This window comes from Miniopterus schreibersii (genome assembly GCF_964146895.1).
Source record: "Miniopterus schreibersii genome assembly, chromosome: 1".
Taxonomy (NCBI): domain Eukaryota; kingdom Metazoa; phylum Chordata; class Mammalia; order Chiroptera; family Miniopteridae; genus Miniopterus; species Miniopterus schreibersii.
The window spans coordinates 23,347,771-23,367,413 of NC_138101.1; the positions used below are offsets into that span (position 1 = coordinate 23,347,771).

At 42.1% G+C, this 19,643-nt stretch overlaps 1 protein-coding gene across 13 annotated transcripts in view; it reads left to right on the forward strand.

Moving 5' to 3' along the window:
* LIMCH1 (LIM and calponin homology domains 1) overlaps nucleotides 1–19,643 on the forward strand; it is a 299,516-nt gene that overhangs the window by 217,124 nt on the left and 62,749 nt on the right. For 9 of the 13 annotated variants that reach the window (XR_013999527.1, XM_081146873.1, XM_081146868.1 and 6 more), the window contains one exon: nucleotides 1,609–1,861. Coding sequence is in view for 12 of the 13 variants with exons in the window: in XM_081146873.1 (XP_081002999.1) it covers nucleotides 1,609–1,861 (253 nt within the window). In the remaining variant the exon portion in view is untranslated. Of the gene's footprint in view, nucleotides 1–1,608; nucleotides 1,862–2,911; nucleotides 3,176–10,616; nucleotides 10,920–13,379; nucleotides 13,623–14,163; nucleotides 14,494–15,798; nucleotides 15,918–16,026; nucleotides 16,139–16,581; nucleotides 16,843–19,643 lie in introns of all 13 variants that reach the window. The other 4 variants (XM_081146866.1, XM_081146867.1, XM_081146872.1 and 1 more) reach the window with 1 other exon arrangement.

The window sequence follows — 19,643 nt, forward strand, 5'->3', positions numbered from 1 at the left end:
TAACAGCCTTATGAAGTAGGTGGTGTTATTATCTTCAGTTTACAAATTGGGAAACTGAGGCTTAAAGTCATAAAGTAACAAATGCAGAGTCTCATAGCTACTGGGGGTCAGAGCTCAACATGAAGTGGAGCTGACTTAACTCCCTGTACATGGCCCTCTCTGCCCCTTCATTTAAGGCTGTTTTCCCAAGTGTAAATAGGTTATCTTCTATTTGGAGTTGGATAGCCTCATAATGCTCTCATCGATTAAGAGTCTTCAACTAGCATTAAAATGGTGGTTATTTATAAAAAGTAGTGTTTGTTTTAATGACAGCTTCACTCTATGGATCTTAGAAATCCAGTGATCTGAGACTCAGGAAACAAGAATACAACATAATTAATTACCTGGGTCATTTTCCAATGAAAGACTCACGTTGGCAACATTGAATTCTTTTGGGTTGTCTGAAACACTCTTTAAGCCAAACCAGTTCATTTATTTATCAGACTATTTGAGGATGCCCACTGTGTACAAAGACACTATAATAAGTATTGTGAATGATATAAAGTCCTATTTGCAAAATGCAAGATAGAAAGTAAAATATACAAAAGAAAAGAGTAGGTTATCAGGCCCTAAGGTTCACAGAAAACATAAAAAGATTCCCTCCAGCAGTGGATACCAGGAAGGGCTCTGATATAGAGGAATGTGCATTTATTATAACTCAAACCATCTCCTGGAAGTCAAACCCTTGGTTATGATCCAAATCCACCACTTTTCTGAATTCCTGTTGTTCCTAAATATCTGTGCTCCTGGATTATAACTAATATTCTCCCGATGTTTCATGGGTTGGTTAAAGGAACCTCAAAGACAAAATGCTTGGTAATTTTTATTCATCAGAATATCTAGTACAGTGTAAAGATGTGGAACAGTAGGTGCTCAGTAAAGACTCCATTCGTTTATTTATTTTTTTCTTTTGAGAGTTGCAGAATCTGAGCAGACATATAGCACTATTGCGAACGTGTTGCTAATTGTAATTCTCAGATACAGTTAGGCTTACCTCTGTTTTTTAAATTTGTATTGAATTTACTGGGGAGACATTGGTTAATAAAATTATATAGGTTTCAAGTGTACAGTTCTATAAAACATCATCTGTATATTGCATTGTGTGCCCACCATCCCAAGTCAAGTCTCCCTCTGTCACCATTTATCCCTCCTGCACCCCCTTCTACCTCCCCCCACCCCCTTTCCCTCTGATAATCACCATACTGTTCTCTGTGTCTGTAAGTTTTGGGGGGGCGTTGCTTAATCCCTCCACCTTTTTCACCACCCCCTCGGCCCCGCCCCTCTGACAGCTGTCAGTCTGTTTTCTGTATCCGAGTTTGTTTCTTTACCTCCATTTTTTTAATTTGAAGGGTATTTTTCCTGATGAAAGTTGAGAGCTTTGCCCAGAGTAGACTAATTTAGGCGGGTACTTTAGATTTGTCAAGTGAATGATTGAAGGCAGGAATCCTCGGATCCCGCAAGAGGGAACCACATCCCTGACACCGCCCACCCGCCTGCCGTCGGGGCACGTGTCCCTAGCCCAGTGTCCCCTAGCCCAGCGCCCGTCTCAGCGCCCGTCTCTCTCCCCAGGGAGAGGGAGCGACTCCGAGTCCGACCTGCCGCATCGCAAGCTGCCGGACGTGAAGAAAGATGACATGTCTGCCCGGCGGACCTCTCACGGCGAGCCGAAATCAGCAGTGCCTTTCAACCAGTACCTCCCGAACAAGAGCAACCAGACGGCCTACGTCCCTGCCCCCCTGAGAAAGAAGAAGGCAGAGCGCGAGGAGTATCGGAAGAGCTGGAGCACCGCCACCTCCCCCCTGGGCGGGGACAGGCCCTTCAGGTAAGGCCGGGGCTGGACGTGAGCGCTGTGGGGCCTGCAGCTCCTGGACATGCAGAAGCTCAAAGACCTGTTTCAGAACTTGAATGTCAGGTTACAGATGGAGGTGGGCAGGACAGATCTTTGGAGAGAGACTGTGATGATAAAGTATAAGTTTCATGAAAGTACCTAATTAGTGCCTGGCGCACAGTAGGTATTCAACAAGTACTGACCTGACAAGCAGATTTTTAAAAATTTATCCTGGTGACAAAGTTGAGGACAGATCTGTCATCCATGTCCTTCTGTGGAGACTGCCTGACTCCCGCTCCAGTTAGATTAGGTACAGAAGGATTTATCTATATGCAAAAAGACATTTTTTCATTGAGATGCATGCTTATCTACATAAAAGCTAAGTGTGTAAGGGATGCATGGAACACACTTCAGAATCACATGTAGAAACTCCTATTTAATGGAAGAGACATTGGACTGCTCATCTCTTTAAAGAAACGGTGTATTTCCTAATCTCTGATTATGTTTTTATTCTTTCATTTATTCAGCTAGTATTTATTGAGCATTTACTACATACTAGGTGCTGTCTTCTAGGCATTGGGAACCCAGTAGGACATAAGATAGAGCCCCTGCCTTCAAGAACCTTATAGTCAAATAAAAGAAACTTGCAGCCCAGTCTAAAACTGTCAGCAAAGCCAACCTAATCATTGCATGGTTATTTCTAATAGTCTACCTTTATTATCTATGATTTTTTCATTGAGCGAGCATTTTATTAAAAGTTTTAATTATTGAACAAAGCATAAATTTTACCATTCGAGCAGAATGGATTTTTGCCTTTCAGTATCAATTTTGAAATAGCTCTTAATCAATGTTGAGATTATGATGCATTGGATTAATTAACAAATAACTGCCTTTAATTTTTGTTACATTGCCAGGATCGTATTGCATGCTATGACTTTTCTTTTTTTTAAGTGTAAAGTAGCATCAGAGTGACCAGGAGGTGACATGTGGTCTGCTCCCAGACCAGTCTGTTAGTTTGGTAAACCCTGTTGTCCAACTCACTAGCTATCCTGAAACAATAGAGGAAGAGGGAAGCGAGTCGGGGTCCCCTTGTGAAGAGGACCCAGCTGGCCAAATGGATCCTGATGGGAAGCCTTCTGCTGGGGGGTTAGAATTACCCACTGGAGGCGGTAAGGAGCAGCCTCCTCCGGAGGGGGCTGCGGTGGCGCCAGCTCCCAAGTCTGAAGAAAGAGATGCTGAAATCCGAAAGCGCAGAAGGCTAGAGCAAGCTGGGATCAAGGTCCTGCCAGCAGCGCAGCGCTTCGCCAGGTTAGCTCGGCAGGCCGCGCGGGCCCGGCTGGCTCGGGGCGTGCCTGGGGTTGGAAGCCGGCTGGCGTGCTGCAGTTTCCACCTTGTTTTCCCACTTCTGCTGCTTAGTTGCATCGCTGTTCCCTAGTTGGAGCAGCTGTAAGTAGCTTATAGTTCTGCCCTCGGGCATGTCTCTGCTAACTAGTTGGCTCTTTCAAATGGAGGTGAAGAGCGAGCTGCTTGCTGCCTGATTAAAACTTGTCCTATTGTGGTCAGTCATGTGTGGGCTGCAGGACTTACCTGGCAATAGCATTTTATTTGTCAATGGTTTATGGCCTGTTGATTTTCACACTACTCCTAAATGGCTCTTATCTTACTTTACACATCACTAGAAAATAGTTCCTTTGAAACGGGGAGCACTCTCTTTAGAAAGGGTGGCTGGCTTACAAAAATCCACTTACTTCCTTTGTCCCAAGGGAGTAGTAAGAAAGACTGGGTTTATTTGATGCCTTTTCTAAAGCATGTTGATTCCGAAACAAAGAATGGAGTAATTACTTCTCTTAATTGTAACAAGGGCACTAGTATACAGTCCTCATGGCTTCATATTACATGTTAGATGGAGACTTTCGGCAGCCGAAGGCACAGAAAACTGTAGTTCTACAGTTTTACAAAGTGTTTTGAGAAGCTGGTGAATTTTTCTTATAAAATAACCACAAATATCTAACAACTAATAGTGAGGCCAAAATTTATTTGACAAGTTGCAATTCGTAACAGTTTGACAATTGAAATTCCTCTGCCACTTGCCATTCCATTTATTTTTTATTTTATTTTATTTCTTTTTTGCCATTCCATTTAATCCTAAGAGACAGGTGACACCCATTTTCAGGAAGAGTAAACTGAGGATCAGTGATAACAAGTTACTTCCCAGTCTCAAAGCTGGTTACGGCTGACCTGGTGGCCAGATTCAGAGGTACTGACCACAGTATTCCGTCTGCGTCCCAAACATTTAATGCAACATTTTCCATTTCTCTATACAAGTCCCTGTGTGTCTACGTCTTAATTGCTGTGTCTACGTCTTAATTGAAAGGCCCAGCAATGAATTGTATGGATTTCATTCTAGAGTAACTTTGTATTGATAAAAACCAAGGATATAGTCCTTCCCTGTCTATGATATTCCACAGGAAGTGTATCTACGCTAAACATGTATGTGCTTCTAGAAAACTCTAACATAAAATCATGCTTGTGTTAAAGGCAGCTCTCTGGGTTTCATTATAATGAAGAATAATGTCATAAAATCCTAAAAACAAAAACAAATTTTGGCTTAGAGACCTTGTCAGATACATGTTTTTTGAGCATCTACTTACTTGTATCAGAGAGCAGGCTAGATGCTGAGAATACAAAAATGAGCAGTATTCCCTTCCCATGCACCATTTTTCAGACTGTTCCTGTTTCTGTCTTCAAATCTTAATATCATTAACACATGCTTTCATTTTTGTAACATCTGTGAAGTCTTTAAGCTAAACTTTAGCCAAAGACACCATCATCTTAATTTTTTTCTGTTTTCTCATGTTTAAAAATTGCCATCCTCTTGGTTAAAAAAAATCTCACCTTTAAAATTGGTTGTTCCATGATTACTGATATGGTTGACTATCATATTGTGTGTATTGGCCATTCAGGTTTCTTCTTCCATAAATTATCCCATATCCTTTGCCATTTTTTCCTTTTAAAAAATTTTTATTTTATTATGATAAGAACACTTAGCCTGAGATCTACCCTCTGAACAAATTTTTAACTGTACAATGCAGTACTGTTAACTATAAATACAATGCTGTACTCCAGATCTCTAGAATTTATTCTTCCCGCTTAACTAAAACTTTATGCCCATTAATTAGCAACTGCCCATCTCCCCCTCCACCAGCTCCTGGCACCCATCCTTCCATTGATTCTTTGCATTTGACTCTTAGGTACTTCTTATAAATGAAATTATGTAATATTTTTTCTTCTGTGACTAGCTTGTTCATTTAGCATAATGTCCTCAGGGTTCATCCATGTTGTCACATGTTGCAGAATTTCCTTCTTTTTAAAGACTGAATAATATTTCATTATATGTGTACACCACATTTTCTTTATCCATTCATTCGTCAGTGGACCTTTAGATTGTTCCCACATCTTGGCTATTATGAATAGTGCTGCAATGAACACATGGGGATGCTAATATTTCTTTGGGATCCTCATTTCAATTCTTTCAGATAAATACCCAGAATTGGGATTGCTGGGTCATTGGTAGTTCTATTTTTATTTTTTATTTTTTGGAGAATCATCATATCATCTTTAGAGTATTCAAAAGAGCAAGGGGAGATAAGTGGGGAGCTACATTAAGCTCACTCAGCATGCCCAGGAGTCATTGTGATGCAGGGAAAGGAGAGTTTTGGCAAAAGCTGGAAATTCCATGAGTGTACTGGCCACTTCAGTAGTTGGGAGCTTTATTTTCTAATAAAACATTGAAATTTTTTATGACAACATGCATCTGTGTGCAAACCTAGAATCATGGTTAATTTACAAATGTAATTCTTATTGGTGAATATTATATTTATGTGGTAATTTTTACTCCTGTCCACATTTCTTGTTATATGGCTTAATTTTTACATGTTTTGTCCAACTTAGCACTATTAAGTGGACATTTGCAGGTCAGTTAATATCATCACACCCTAAATCTTCTGCTTTAACACTTAGAATTGGGTTCAGGAAAATTATGCATATTCCCAGAGAATGTCCTCAATAGTAGTGTAACACAACTGCTCCAAACACCCAGAATTCATTGCTTAGATAGATTTTCAGCTGCTAGCTCTCTCATAAAGGTTTTACATATATCATGCCACTAGCCTGACACGTCTGTGTCTTTGTCACTAGCTTTTTGCTACCCACAACAGAGCTAAAAGTCATTCTAAGTTTATCCACATTTGGGATCCTGCTTTTAATGTGGCAGAAAGTAGCTTAACTGGAATGAAATGTATATCATGTTAAAAAAGAAAAGTGTATCATGAAGAAGAAAATAATTCTTGGTGTCTAGTAAATAAGAATATGAAATATTTAAATATGCTGATGTCTCTTAAAACATTTTGACCTTGGGTCTCCTGTCTTTGCCATCGGACGAATTCTGGCCACCACGTCTTCGAACCCAATAAGAGGCCCAGGATATTTCCTTCTCCCATTTCTTAGCTGGGAAGGCCTGTGCTTGTACAGATGGGTGAGAGTGTAGAGGCTCGAGCAAGGGAAGGAAGCGTGGAGACGAAGAGCAGGCTCTGGTTTTCCTGGATGTCGTTCCTCCCAAGTATTCTCAAACACCTCCTTGTATTATTTTTAACACAATATATAGAAAGGAGGAAAGGTGGCTGGTATTCTGTTTTCATAGTTTAGAAGCCTAGGAGTCCCAAGCTTCCTGTCAAACAATATACGAGGAGGTATCTTAGCATCGAGGGACAGAAAGTAGGACTTCTCAGTAAATGTATGAAGTGAAATATTCATCTGAGTTGCTGTTGAAGTAAAAAGTATAGAAGTCAACTTTTCTTCTATTTTAGTTTATGATTCAGTTAGCTTAATTACCCCCCAAATATGAGACTCTGCCGAAGAAGCCAAGATTCCTGTTTTTAAGGGGGTAAAATAAGAACCAAGATTCACTTCCCCTGAATTAAAATACTGTGGAGATTTGAATTCTCCGACTTGGTGTTTCCCATTGGAGAAGTAAACTTTTTTTGAACTGAATTATAGGTTTCACGTGATGGTGCTTCGTTTCTAATTGTTTTCATATGTTTCAGCACTCAGTATTTTCTGCTAGTCTGTGGATCTTCTCAACCACATAGTAATTAATTACAGAGAGGGGGGGAAACCTCTGAGGAACAATAGCCATTTTCGACGTTTTTAGAGGAAGAGCAGATGCAGCTGAGTGCCAGACATGCACTCCCCTACCCCCTCCCACCAGATGCCCGTGTCCCTGGCTTGCTAAGCAGACCCTGGGGTCAGGGGCCAGGCAGACACGTAATGCGCGTGAACTTTTGTGACTCTGGATGTTGCTGCCCTGCTTGGACTCTGGATGAAATAGGGATGTTTTTGGTGTTGCCCATGACATTCCCAGGAGGCCTAACAGGCTTTTCTGGAGAGCCCAGTTTCTTTGACTAGAACAACCCGACTGCCAATCTGAGCTGGTTGCTTGTGTGTTGCCAAGTAAAAGGGAGTGAAAGAAAATGCCAGCTCTTCCTTAGTTTAAAGCATTATCTCATTCACTTTGAAATATATAAGCCTTAGAAGCTTTGAGACAAGAGCTTTTTCTTCCCCATCACTGCTTCGAGCCCATAATCGCTGCTACAGTGATAGCCTTACTTGTTTTAGACGACGCTGGACAGGGTTGCCTGGCTGGAGGCAGGGCTTGGCATTTCTCGCTTCACCTTGGACAGTGTTCTTTCTAAGTGAAGCAGTGAGCTGTGCCCACAGGGCAACCCTTTCTCAAAGCAGCTCATCTGTGAATGACTTAGAAAAAAATAAAAGTACCAAACCTCCCCATGAATACCAAGCCACACAGCTCTTTAAATGGGCTTCATTTACCAAAGTTCAGATACCTAGACAGAAATCTCAACATCCTTGTCTGCAAAGTGGGCATCAGGATCCCCATCTTGCGTTTTGTTGCCGTGACAGTTACTGTATCTGGAAGGCACTAGCTGTTCAGAGCGTTGTCATTATTGAAAAATAAAGTAGATTGTACTGAAACTTCACAATAGACTGCCCCAAGGTCCTTCAGGGAAAAAGAAAAGCACTTTATAAAAAGTTATTTAAATATTTCGGTAACTGGACCAAATGAACATAGTCCTACACATATACCTGATACCTATGGCCAACGGTGCCAGCCCAGAGTTTGTGTTGTTATTTTTTTCTTTCTCTGAGCCTGCCTTGAAGCTGAGGATGTACAGGATTCAAGCAATTAGTGGAAAATCAGTCATTGTGACCAGTTTTTCAAGGGGGCAGGGAGTGGCTTTAATTGGCCAATGACACAGAAAACTTTCTTCACCGCCTTTTCTTAAGTCCACATATCTAAACTGAGATCACTTGGAGGGAGTCCTGCCATGCTGGGCATTTAGCCTAAAAAGAAACACCCCAGGGAATTTGTAGTCTGGCTGGGCTCACATGATGCAAAAGGCACCAGATTTTCTGGGCCTCAATTGGCATCACAAATTGGTGTGGCCATTTGCATAAATGCATAGGTTTTATTCCAAGCGATTCTGCCTGAGTTGGAGGAGATTGAAACCCAGGACCCCTGCTCATAAAATAGAAAGAATGCTACTCTCGGTTTTCAGAGATTCAAGCTAGGGGTCTGCTCCCACACTGGAGCTGCAGGTGGATCAGCAGAGATGAGATAATGAGTGTCAAAGGGCTTTGTACACTGTAAAGTGCTGTGCAAGCATTGTGAGGTATGATGAGTTAGCATTCTGCTTTCATTCATCGTGGCTGAACATTGCTCTCTGTGACCAGCAGTGCAAATCCTAGCTCCATTCTAAGCACAGCTCACAGGATCCTTTTATTTCGTAACCAAAATACTTCCCTTTCTTCTATTCCCATAGTAATGATAATGCCTTAATTTTTGCATGATGTTCTGCTTCGGCCCTGGTCCTTTGTTTAATGAATAGCACAGTGGTTGAGAACAGGACTTTTGGAGCCACGCTGCCTGGGTTTGCATTTTAACTTAAGCATTGATGCTTTGACCTGGGGCAAATTTCTTGACCTAATCTGTTTCACTCCATAAAATGGGGATGCTAATAACACTGATATTGCAGGATTAGCATTAGGGTTTAATGAATTAACACTTAGAAAGAATTCTAGCACATAGTGTGCCCTCAATGCCTGTTGGCCGCCTTCTTGGTCTTCATCAACATGCTTTTTAAAGTAACGCCTTTCTGAAGAGATTAATTCCATAGCCTATCATTCCCCACTGACCATCCTTTATGGCCATGGTCAACCAACACCTGTTGGTACTTAACAGACGCCTTGGCAAAGGAAGCAGGAAGGAGTGGCAGGCGCAGCAGTGAGAGTCAGGTAAGCGACACAAAGGGCAGAGTTTCATGTCTTACGAAATAAATTTATTCAAAGAGCAAAGCGCCACCAACCACCTCCAAACAACGATGGTCAGCAGTGAGAAGGAGTTTTCTGGGCACAACTAATGATGACTTGATTTTCTGCAAGTCGGGTGGAGTGAGAGCCTGCTGTGGTCTTAAGATGATGGCCTCCTTTGGAGCCGTGTGGGTGGAGCACCAGGCGGTGGGCCGGCCACCTGGTTGACCAGAGAACACAGCGTTTCGTTCCTCACTTTACTCTTAGCCAGGCTGAGGCCTCCTGTCTTTATTTCTGAGATGAGTTGTCCTTTTAGGATGAAGAATTTACTCCTAATCCTTTCTCAGAAATTGGATACAGAGTAGGTGAATTTCTTTAGAAGTCAAAATATTTTATTTATTTATAATCTTTATGAACATGGGATAATAAATGATTTTTAAAAAGTTTTAATGAGTATTAATACTTAGAAACAAGGCTGGTCTTATGAGTAGGGGGAGAGGAGTTTGTATGAATATCAGATAAACACAATCAACTGTATTCATACCCTACCCACCTCCAACAAAAACAAAATAAAGTGAAAAAGTCTTTATATGCTATCATTAAACTTCATTCCTCTAGGAATTTAAAGTTAGGGCCTTCAAGATCTTTTTGAAAGTGGAAATAGCCCAAAATAATAATGTTTAAGCCATTGTGTCAAAATGTCTTACTTGACGTCTAGCATTTGACCAGGAGCTGGGTGGTGGAGAGCATAGGAGTGGAAGTTGGAAGAAGGGGTTGCTGACGGGAGAGTGAAGGACAGAGAGATTCTCTGTGCCTTGCGTCTGTCCTGTGCGTGGTCACAAACACTTCCAGATGTTTCAAGTTAGCTCAGCTCTGCAGAAAGACCTACCTTACACTTTGCAATCTGGTCCACATTCTAGGTGTGCTGTCACATCGCTGTATTCAATAGTTTTCCCCCAGACCCGTGTCTTGGTGGCTCAGGTTTTTTCCATGTCACTCAAAAACAAATTGAATACCTATTGGGTCCATTACCAAGGTGCCAAAGAGAAATGAACAACAGCAAAAAGCTTCCTACTCTTTGGAACTTAAAAGAATTGAGCCATTTAGGATCCTGCTTTCTGATGCTGATGGGTCCCGTAAATTAAATGAATTTTTAGTATTGCTAGTAGCTGGCTAGATTCAAGGTTTTAAAACCCACACTAACTGTGCTGCAACTCTGGGCTAAAACAGTAAACAGATGTCATCTGAACTAACGATATTGAGAAGACCTCTCACTAACAGCACAGCTGCCTGTCTGGAGACGCGGATTTTTTTAACATTTTTGGTCTGATCACATGTGGAGTTCTATTTAACTTTGCTCTATCAGTCAAAAGCAATTAAGTGATGAGAAAGAAGCTGTTCCCGATATTATCCTTCGGAAAGAAAACCCTTTCCTGACCCACCGACATGGCAAAGATTCAGAGTCAAAACATGAAATTGCATGTCGACTGCCCGACCTTGAGAAAGATGACTTTGCTGCGAGAAGAGCCAGGAGGAACCAGACCAAGCCAGTGGTGCCACTGAACCAGCTCCTCTATGGGCCTTACCCCAAAAAAGAGACGGAGAAATCAGATAGCAGCAAACGACTCTCAAAGGGAGTCTCAGAAAAGAAAAGCCTAGAACATAAAAGGTGTGCACTCTGTGTGTGTATGTGTCCACGCTCGTGTATAAGTAAAAGTGATTTATATCATAGCCTCCGCCCTATTCCTCTCTTTCCTGCCCCAATTACATATAATTGGCAATGGTGGTTTATTCTGAAGTGGAACTCCAGATATCCAATCTGCCTGAATGCAGTGGCAGGGAGTGAAAAGACCATGCTCAAAATAGGGCTGAATTCACCAAATAAACTTCGATGCGCTGTATCTGGGCACATCACCGCCTGTAGGTGCTGGTGTCATAGATTAGCGTTATTGGCACAAATAGACATGTGCCATTGCTGTCAGGGAACAGCCACCTGTCAAGGCTGCTCCAGTCCATTCCCAGGAGGCAGAAAACATAGATATTCCTTAGCTATAATAAGCTCTTCTCCTGTTAGCTCCTTTTGGATATTGGAAGGGAAAATAAATGAGGCTTGCTCTTTCTTTCCTCACACTAGCAAGATCACCTACAGATTTAATGACAGATATTTCTCATTAAAAGAAAAACTTCTCAAACATATGCTTCTGTTGTTCATGGAAATTGTTTTTATTTTTTTATTTTATTTTTTTCTTTTGAAATTGTTTTAAAATGAGTTTCATTTTCACAACTTTTTTCCCATCCGCTTAATTTGGGAAAGGAAACTTGTAGCAAAATTGGATTTGGCCAGTGATTTTTATCTTAAGAGGGATATGATTTCATTTAAGGAGTCAGGTTGCTAAACTTCATAGTGCAGAGTTGATTGATCTGTATTTTTTCCTTATATCAAATTCAGTTAGAATTTTCATCTTTAGTATTTAACTGCCATATTTTTGCCTATCACTTAAGAGGTTTGTAAGTCTGTTGGACTAAGAATATAAATATCTCAACTATGTATTACACATAGTTGGACAGAGTCGTTGAACTCAGTGGAGTGGTTAGTGTTTTTGGTTTTTTGGTTTGTTTTTGTTTTGTTTTAGGAAGTACCAGACACAAAACACCTGAAAGATCCCCGGATGTAGAACAGGTATTAGAGAACAGAAGGCCTGGCACGATTTTTTTATAGGACACAGTATAGCTTCAGGAGGCTCAGTCTTTGCGGTTCTTGTTGGCATGCCTTGTAACAAACCATTCTAGGAGGGCCTTGTGGGAGGGATCAGTTGTTGCCAGTGAAACAAAGACTTCTGGATAACCGACTAGCATCAAGGCTTATTGATGGGGATCAGCAACTTGAGTTAGGAAAAGGAGTAGCTTTTGTATCTCCCTTTTTTCCTTTCTCCTGCATGCAATTTTAATTCCTGATATTTCCAGCTTCATCTGTCTGTTGTCACCTGACTCTCTGTGTAGGGACACAGTTCTGGGTCTGGAACAGCCCATGATCTCTCTAGAGAGCATCAAAGAACTGATGGAAAAGAGAATGCTCCCTGGTGGCTCTTTGCTTTGCCCTTCCTTGATCCCCTTTTCCAAACAAAAAGTAAATAGAAAATTCTGTAGCCTTCCTATTTGCATAGGCTCTGCAAATGCACAGAGTCATCCAGGTGACAAAAGAGTGCCTCTTGGTTTTCTGGCTTGGATGATGTATTTTGAAAATACAAATAACCCTACTTACGTATAATTTTTAGATTTCTGTCTCAATAAGCATATTTGGTTGGAAATTGACTTTTAATGTGATAGAATGTTTATGCAGATAGATGCTGCAGCTTTGGTTTAAATTACAACATAGTCAACATTAGATATCTGATGTTCACTTCTTAGGAGAACAGTTGAAAATCTCAGTTTTAGCATCAGTGAAAGTAAACTGTTATTAACCCAAGAAAGAAATGGGTATTGACTCTAGATCGAGGAAAAGTGGATACACTCTATTTGTCCAAGTTTACGATAGCCAAACCTAACTAATGCCATCAGGAAGCAGAGACTGTGTTTGAACATGGAAACTTTCTGGTCGGGATTGACTTGAACGCGCTTTCTGGTAGTTGTGGGTTTATGGTTGAGATGTTTTAGTATGTGAACAACATTCCAGCTATTTCCAAACTAATCCTAGAATTTGGATCATGCAGAGCTCATTACTAGCATTTTACTGGTGCAGTAAAAGACATTCCAAGTGGGCTCAGGGATTCAATCAGAAAACTTGAATTCATTACAGTAACTTGAATAGTGTGGGAATTGGGCAGCGTTACTGACAAACCAAAATCTCATTACCATTCTTAATAGTCTTCTAGCAAGCCCTGGCTTCTCTTCCTAAACTTAACTAGAGACTGTCAGCTGGTGGAAAATTTTCCTTCTTGTTACAGTGTCAAAGGGTAACATGGGCAGAAGTAATCAAGGCTCCAGTTGACTCCATATTTACTGAGAAAGGGAGGGTGCTTCCATCATTTCATGCAGCCTCTGAATTTCCATGCTTGACAATCTGTTTGTCTGCTCCCCTTCTTTGAACTTTATTTTTCCGATGATGTGGGGGCCTGGATCAAACTGACAGAGACCAGGGCCAAACAGAAGAGGTGAAGTCAGTAGTGACCCCTGTGATGCAGGCTCAGGAGAGTGAACCTGTGGAAGAGGGACTCAGGAAGGTGCCGGATATTTACAAGGATGACCTGGCCCAGCGGAGAATTCAGGGCAGCCTGGCCCCTTACCGCGAGGCCCCGAGCTTTGTCAGCGTCTCCCACATAACAGAAGCCGACTTGGAGACGTGGGAGAGACTGAAAGTGTCAGGCAAGACGAGGTGTGTCGTGTTTACCTTGGTTTCCCCTGGCGGTGCTGTTATTTAACTTTGAAGGAATTGATTGCTTATCTTTCCATCATTTTTTTATTTTCATGGCTGAAAATAATGAATGCCTTTCAAAACACAGTATACTCTGCATGAGTTGAAGTTTACTAATACAAAAAGTTATAAGCCACATGGATAGAAAACCTCTTTCATCCAACCAACTTATTCTGAGTGGTTATTTTGATAGGCTTGTTTGCTGTAAGGAATTTAAACTTAATTTTTAAATAATTTTAATATTTCATCATACCTAAGATTTTCTCATGTATCATTTATGATATTGGAAGTGATGTTTTGAAAGTGACAGATGCTTAAAACCCTATTTATGTAGACAAGACAGGAATCACTTCTTCATTTGGTTGATGAATGGAAAAACAATTCTGCTCCACCCATAGAAGGATTTTTCATATATCTAGTACTTAAAAAAAAAACCCACACACCTCTTATTGACTTGTACTTGCTGTAGAAACCTTTGGAACTTATTTCTGGTTCTGACTAGGGATGGAGATGTTGAGCACATCTGTGCCCCTGAGCCTTCACCAGAAATCAAAGCAGAAACTGCCCTGCGGGATGACTTTGCCAGCCGCAAAGCAAGGGCCTACGAGAAAGCTTCCGGCCCCAAGCAGAAGTTTGTGCACTTTGGACCAGTGACAGAGATAGATCAGCAGAAATGGAAGCGGCTCAGCATTGGCAAGGCTGGGCCAAGGGTGGATGTAAAAGAAGTCATCAGTCACAGCAGCAAGATTCAGTCGTGCTCTGTGCCCTCGGCCTCCGCGGCCACGTCCAGCCCAGAAGAGCACCAAATGCTCCATCCACAAAATGACTGCAGGTATTTTTCACCAAACACGTGCAAGGAGATCTGCATGGGAGTCGCTGCTGCTTTTAAAGGCTTTGCTGAAGCACGTTCAAGAAACCTCCAGAGACGACATAGTTTCTACAGGCTTTTTTGCTGGTTAGCAGAAAAGTGATGTTAGCGTGTCACCCTGGGGGAAGCATGTGTGTGAAGTTAAATGGCAGGCGTTCATTTGGATTCTGTTGTCACCAGAATCATGGCCCAGGAATGTCAATAATCTTGGCAAAGGCCCCTTTTCCTTCAGCTGCATTAAGCACTATTTTATTAGTTAGAAATACTGAATGAACTAGATGGAATGTTTTAATGATATCCCTAGTGTTTCTTCTAAAGATGTATTGATAAAAATCAGGTTTACCTATAACCTCCTGCTTTGCTATCCCACAGAGGGAGGGAAAAATAGTTACCAGTCTCACAAATTCAAAATTTGGACATCTAAGTAGGCACAAAAAAGGTAAAGGTCTCCTCCCTCCCCTACTCAAAACCATTGTGTGATAAACCTTGAGTGAAAGACTCCTCTCTTGGGGGTTCCTAGGGGTCAGAAGTGTCCTTAGATGAGTCGCCATCCAGATTTGTGAGGATCCCCCGGGAAAAGTCCCTATAGGCCTGTTATCAGCTCTCGTCTTCACTGGAGGCCTTCCAGCTTTAGATTCCCAAGCCCTCTTGGGGGGATTCAGTTCTGTGAGCTGGTCTCTCTTCCATTAAGCAGGTAGAGGACATTGATAAGACTCTCATCTCTTGGGGAACCACATTCCACCTGCATGGGAAGGGCACAATGAAGCTCTCCATGGCAGGAGGAAATGCTCAAGACATTCTCCTTGGTTCCTTGAAATCCAAAGGAATTAGTAGATGATCTATGACAGATAGGGGTTTCTTTGGTCCCATCCTGTGGGTGACACCATAGAGGAGGGCGGGCTTTAGGATGAAATAACCCTAGTACACCAGAAATACACAGTTGGGCATTCAGAAACTGATGGGGATCTGGGGTGGAAGGGTAGGAGTAAGGAATTAATAAGAAATGCATCTTTGAGTCCTTGACTACTGAGGGGGCCTTCACTCAGCCCCATGGTGGCAGTCATGCCAGCTTTCTTCGTCTTTTCTCAGCCCTTGCCGGGGTCCACCTTGCATTATCTCAGTTTGCATATGTCATCCTTACTAACTGGCTTCTGGAGTGAGAGCAGCTGAACGCTCGTAATCTTTCGGTCTCAACGACTTTCACTGTCTCCTCTCATAACCTCTTCCTCCTCTTCTCTCTTGACACCGATGCCACTTGATTGTCAGCAGAATAGTGAGTTCCGGCGTAGGTGACTGTTGCAAAAGGGTCTCGCAGCCAGCTCCCGTGCCCGAGTCCCAAGAGGAGCAGGTCAGCAGTTTGGGCACCTGCCCAACGGGGACAGAGGAAGGTGAGGAGCAACATTGCCTCCCTCACTAGGAGATGAGGGATGCCAGGTGGGGTCGAGGCCCCTGCTGTGAATTCTTTCCTAGTAGTAGAGCTGTCCTCTCTGGCTTTAGTTGCATCCAAACAGCTGTCACAGGATGGCAAACAAGAGAAAGAAGAAGCTGCTCAAAGAGATCCTGAGATGCCGCCAAGGGCCGAACGATGCGAGGACAGCGGCCAGCCACCGTGAGCGCCTTGCCTGCCTTCCAGGGTGTGCTGCCTCTGCTGCGTGTGGCTTTTGTGTTCCCAAAATGCAGCTTAGAGCCACGGGATGCACTTGGTGACTGATGTGATGTGGAGTGAAGTCGCTTAAAGGAATGTGCCCATCCCAGGGCCAGCGTTCCGCTTTCAGTGCCCCTCTGGGTAGGGGTTTTAGCCTTTGCATGTGGTTGGGCACTGGCCAGATTTCCTTCTCAGAAATTAAGAAAACCAGAAGGGAAAACCCCTTCCCCCGGGAGTCCCGGTTGCATGATGGACACCCATGGTATTAATACTCAGCTGCTGTACGTGCTGTGGCCTCTATGGACATTGTCTCCTTCTGTCTTGAGTTAACGCCAAGTGAGTGATGCTACTGAAAATATCTTTAGCAATAAGCAGACTTTGACTGGCTGGACTGAATGTTGTCCTAGTTCGTGGCCTCTAGCCTCTGAATGGGAGGCTTCGGGGAGAGAAGAGAGCCCAGAGAAGATGAGAGCTCCTGCCTGGAGCGGCAGTCAACTAAGAAACCAAAGAAAGTTGTATGATTCACAAAAAGACGACATGCTAGCCAGGAGAACTGGGATGTCTCTTAGGCACCCTGGATCCAACCCAAACCAGTTCCTTCCGGTTCCATTTGCAAAGCAACAGGATGTGGAAGAGTCTGCCAAGGGCCCACCAACAAAAGATAAGAGGTCAGAGGGTTATCCTGTGCCTTGTTTCTTGTGACTTTGTTTCTCCATTCTGAGCCTTGATACGTGCTTTGAATATGCTATTAATGCATCATGGTACATCAGTGCTACTCACCTGCTATTGCTTAAGGAAACAGAGTGATAAAAACTGGCCCAGCCTGCCAAGAATTTGTTTTCCTTTTTTTGCATGTAAGCAGGTATGGAAAGAATAGTTCAGTTGTGAATTTTTCTGTTAAGCTTTCTTTTTGACTCTCATCTATGGGCACCCTAAATGAAATGCTCTTTTGTTTCTTCCCAACTCACATAGGAGCCTTTGGGCAAAGGGGTTGAACTTCTTTCTAATCTACTTGATTTCACTCTGATTCTAGGAGGGTCTTCCAGTCCAAAGAAGATGTATACCACTTATAAAATTTGTGATTTAATTTAATTTCAATATTAGGAAACAGTGTTTTCTAGACGCGGGAGTTCTCTTCTGTGCCGAAACTTGATTTCAAATGAAGAGTAGGGAAATAATAGACCTGGCATTCATGGTCTGATTTAAGGTCATATATGTTGAAGCTTCTGTTGCTATTTAGCAGGAATACTATATCTGAGGACTGCCTGATCAATGTAAGGTGAAGGAGTGGGGGTGTTTAGCGTAATTGTAAGTTCCACTATGAAACAGGAAGTGATGATGTCCTGCTTCACAAAGGACCTTGATGGCAGTGGGACAGAGGGTGGCGTGGGGAGCAGGGAGAACCTTAAGTAATCCTAAAATTTTGAAATTAATATCTTAGCCATCTTTATCATCTGGATTTCATCTGGCTTACATTCTTCTGAATTGTAATGGTAATACTCTAGGACAGCCTTATTCTAACACTGGTTTCAGGGAGCAGGGGTAATGTCCGTGCTGTACTTTATGGCTGTAGGGTGCTGTGTAGCCTTTTCAACGTGTGTCTGCTCCCTCTGGCTCACCTTCTGAGAATTCACAGGTAGGCTGAAGCGATGTTAGTTCCACGTCATAGACAGGATGCCTGGTGTAGAGAGAAGGTAAGTGAGTGGCGCTCACTTGGATGTTGAATAGTTAAGGCTGGTTAGGACTGGTCCACCACAGTCACTGGCTTTGTAGGTGCCCTGACATAGCTTGACCCTGGATCTGTGGACTACTGTAAAGCAAGTTAGAATGAAGAGAAGAAAGGGAAGGAGGCCTATAGCTGCCTACATTCTGGATGCTTTCCCGTTTACTTACTACTCACACGACCTCTGCAAGTAAGAGCTTTCATGTGCATTCTGCAGTTAGGAACCTGAGGCCCAGGTCTGCACAGCTGGTAATTACAGACCCAAGATTTAACCCAGCTCTGTCTGAGTGGAAAGCCACCGTCCCACTGCAGCGCAGTGCCGACGCAGATTACTAGAGGAAACTGTGGATGTCTGATGAATTCCCTGTCACCTCTATCTGTCCCTCTATTTGTGACTCAGAAGGAGTCCTCTTTATGTTTGAACGGGACTGGATGGCTAGTGTGAATGTGAGGAGATACAGTTGGATTCACTGTGTGACACAATTATGTGTTTGAGCAACACACACCTTGGGAATTCATTTTCCTTTTAACAGTATTTATTGAGTAATTATTGTCTGTAAGACACACTGTGCTGGGTGCTGGGGATAATCTTAGATGAGCAGCAAACCCATTTTTCCCTCACCGCAAATAAAGCTTGTGTTAGTTCACAATATGGAAATATATAGCCAGCTAATTATTAATTCTGGAGTGCATTATTAATTCTGAAAGTTACATAAATACAATCAAATAGGTGCACAGAATATTTCATTTATCTTTCTAAATATCCCAACCCTCACAATGAAACTTTATTAATTGCTTCTTTTTAGGTCACTTATGACCAACTATGATTTATCTGGCCAATTTTGTACCTCATAACCTATTGATTCACCTGCTTTGCATTTTTTAAAATCTCTATTATTTTTTAACTTACCTTTACATTTTGATTGCCCATAGGACAGCTGGGAAAGCCATTTGAAGCCCAAGCTCTAATTATCTTCTGCTTAACAGCAAAGGCAGTTCTGTTTAAATCAATGCCCTCAAAAGCTGATAAATTAGTCTATGAGGAAATTCTTAAAATCTACAAGTGTATATAGTAAAGGAAAAAAGTTAAGCTTATCTTCAGAGACTATGCTACACTTTTCAATTTCCAGACCTATAGTCAGTAAATAATTATTGAGGGCCTAGTCTGGTCACTCTTCAGGGTACCCCAAAAGAAAAACCTGTGCCCTTATGGATTTTACATTTTAGTGCAAATGTACGTTTGTTGGCAGAGATGTTCGTGAAATGCTGTATTTTGTGTAGAAGCAATTTAAATTCAAATATATCCTACAGCGACCACATAGATTGAACCGCAGACAAAATATGCGAAAGAATCCAACTCAAAAGAGTACATACTATGTGGGTCCATTCACATAGTACAAGACACTCAACAGTAATCTCCAGGTGGGCTCGGTTTGTAAAAAATCACTGAGGTGTATGTGTACGGTATGTGCACTTTTTGTATGTATGTTATACTCCCATCCAACATTAACAGAAACATTCAAGTAGAGACACAAAAATACATAACCAACTATTAATTGGTTATTTCTAGGTTAACCATCCATTAGGAATAAGTTCTCGGCGCTCCTCCGTAGATTATTTAGAAAACACTGTATTTGAATAATTCTATTCCAGTAGGCCTATTAATTAACTGGGAAGCATTTATCCAGTCTTCAGAATTAACGCTGCTTATTCATTCTCTCAGTGTTCAGAAACCCACTGGTCATC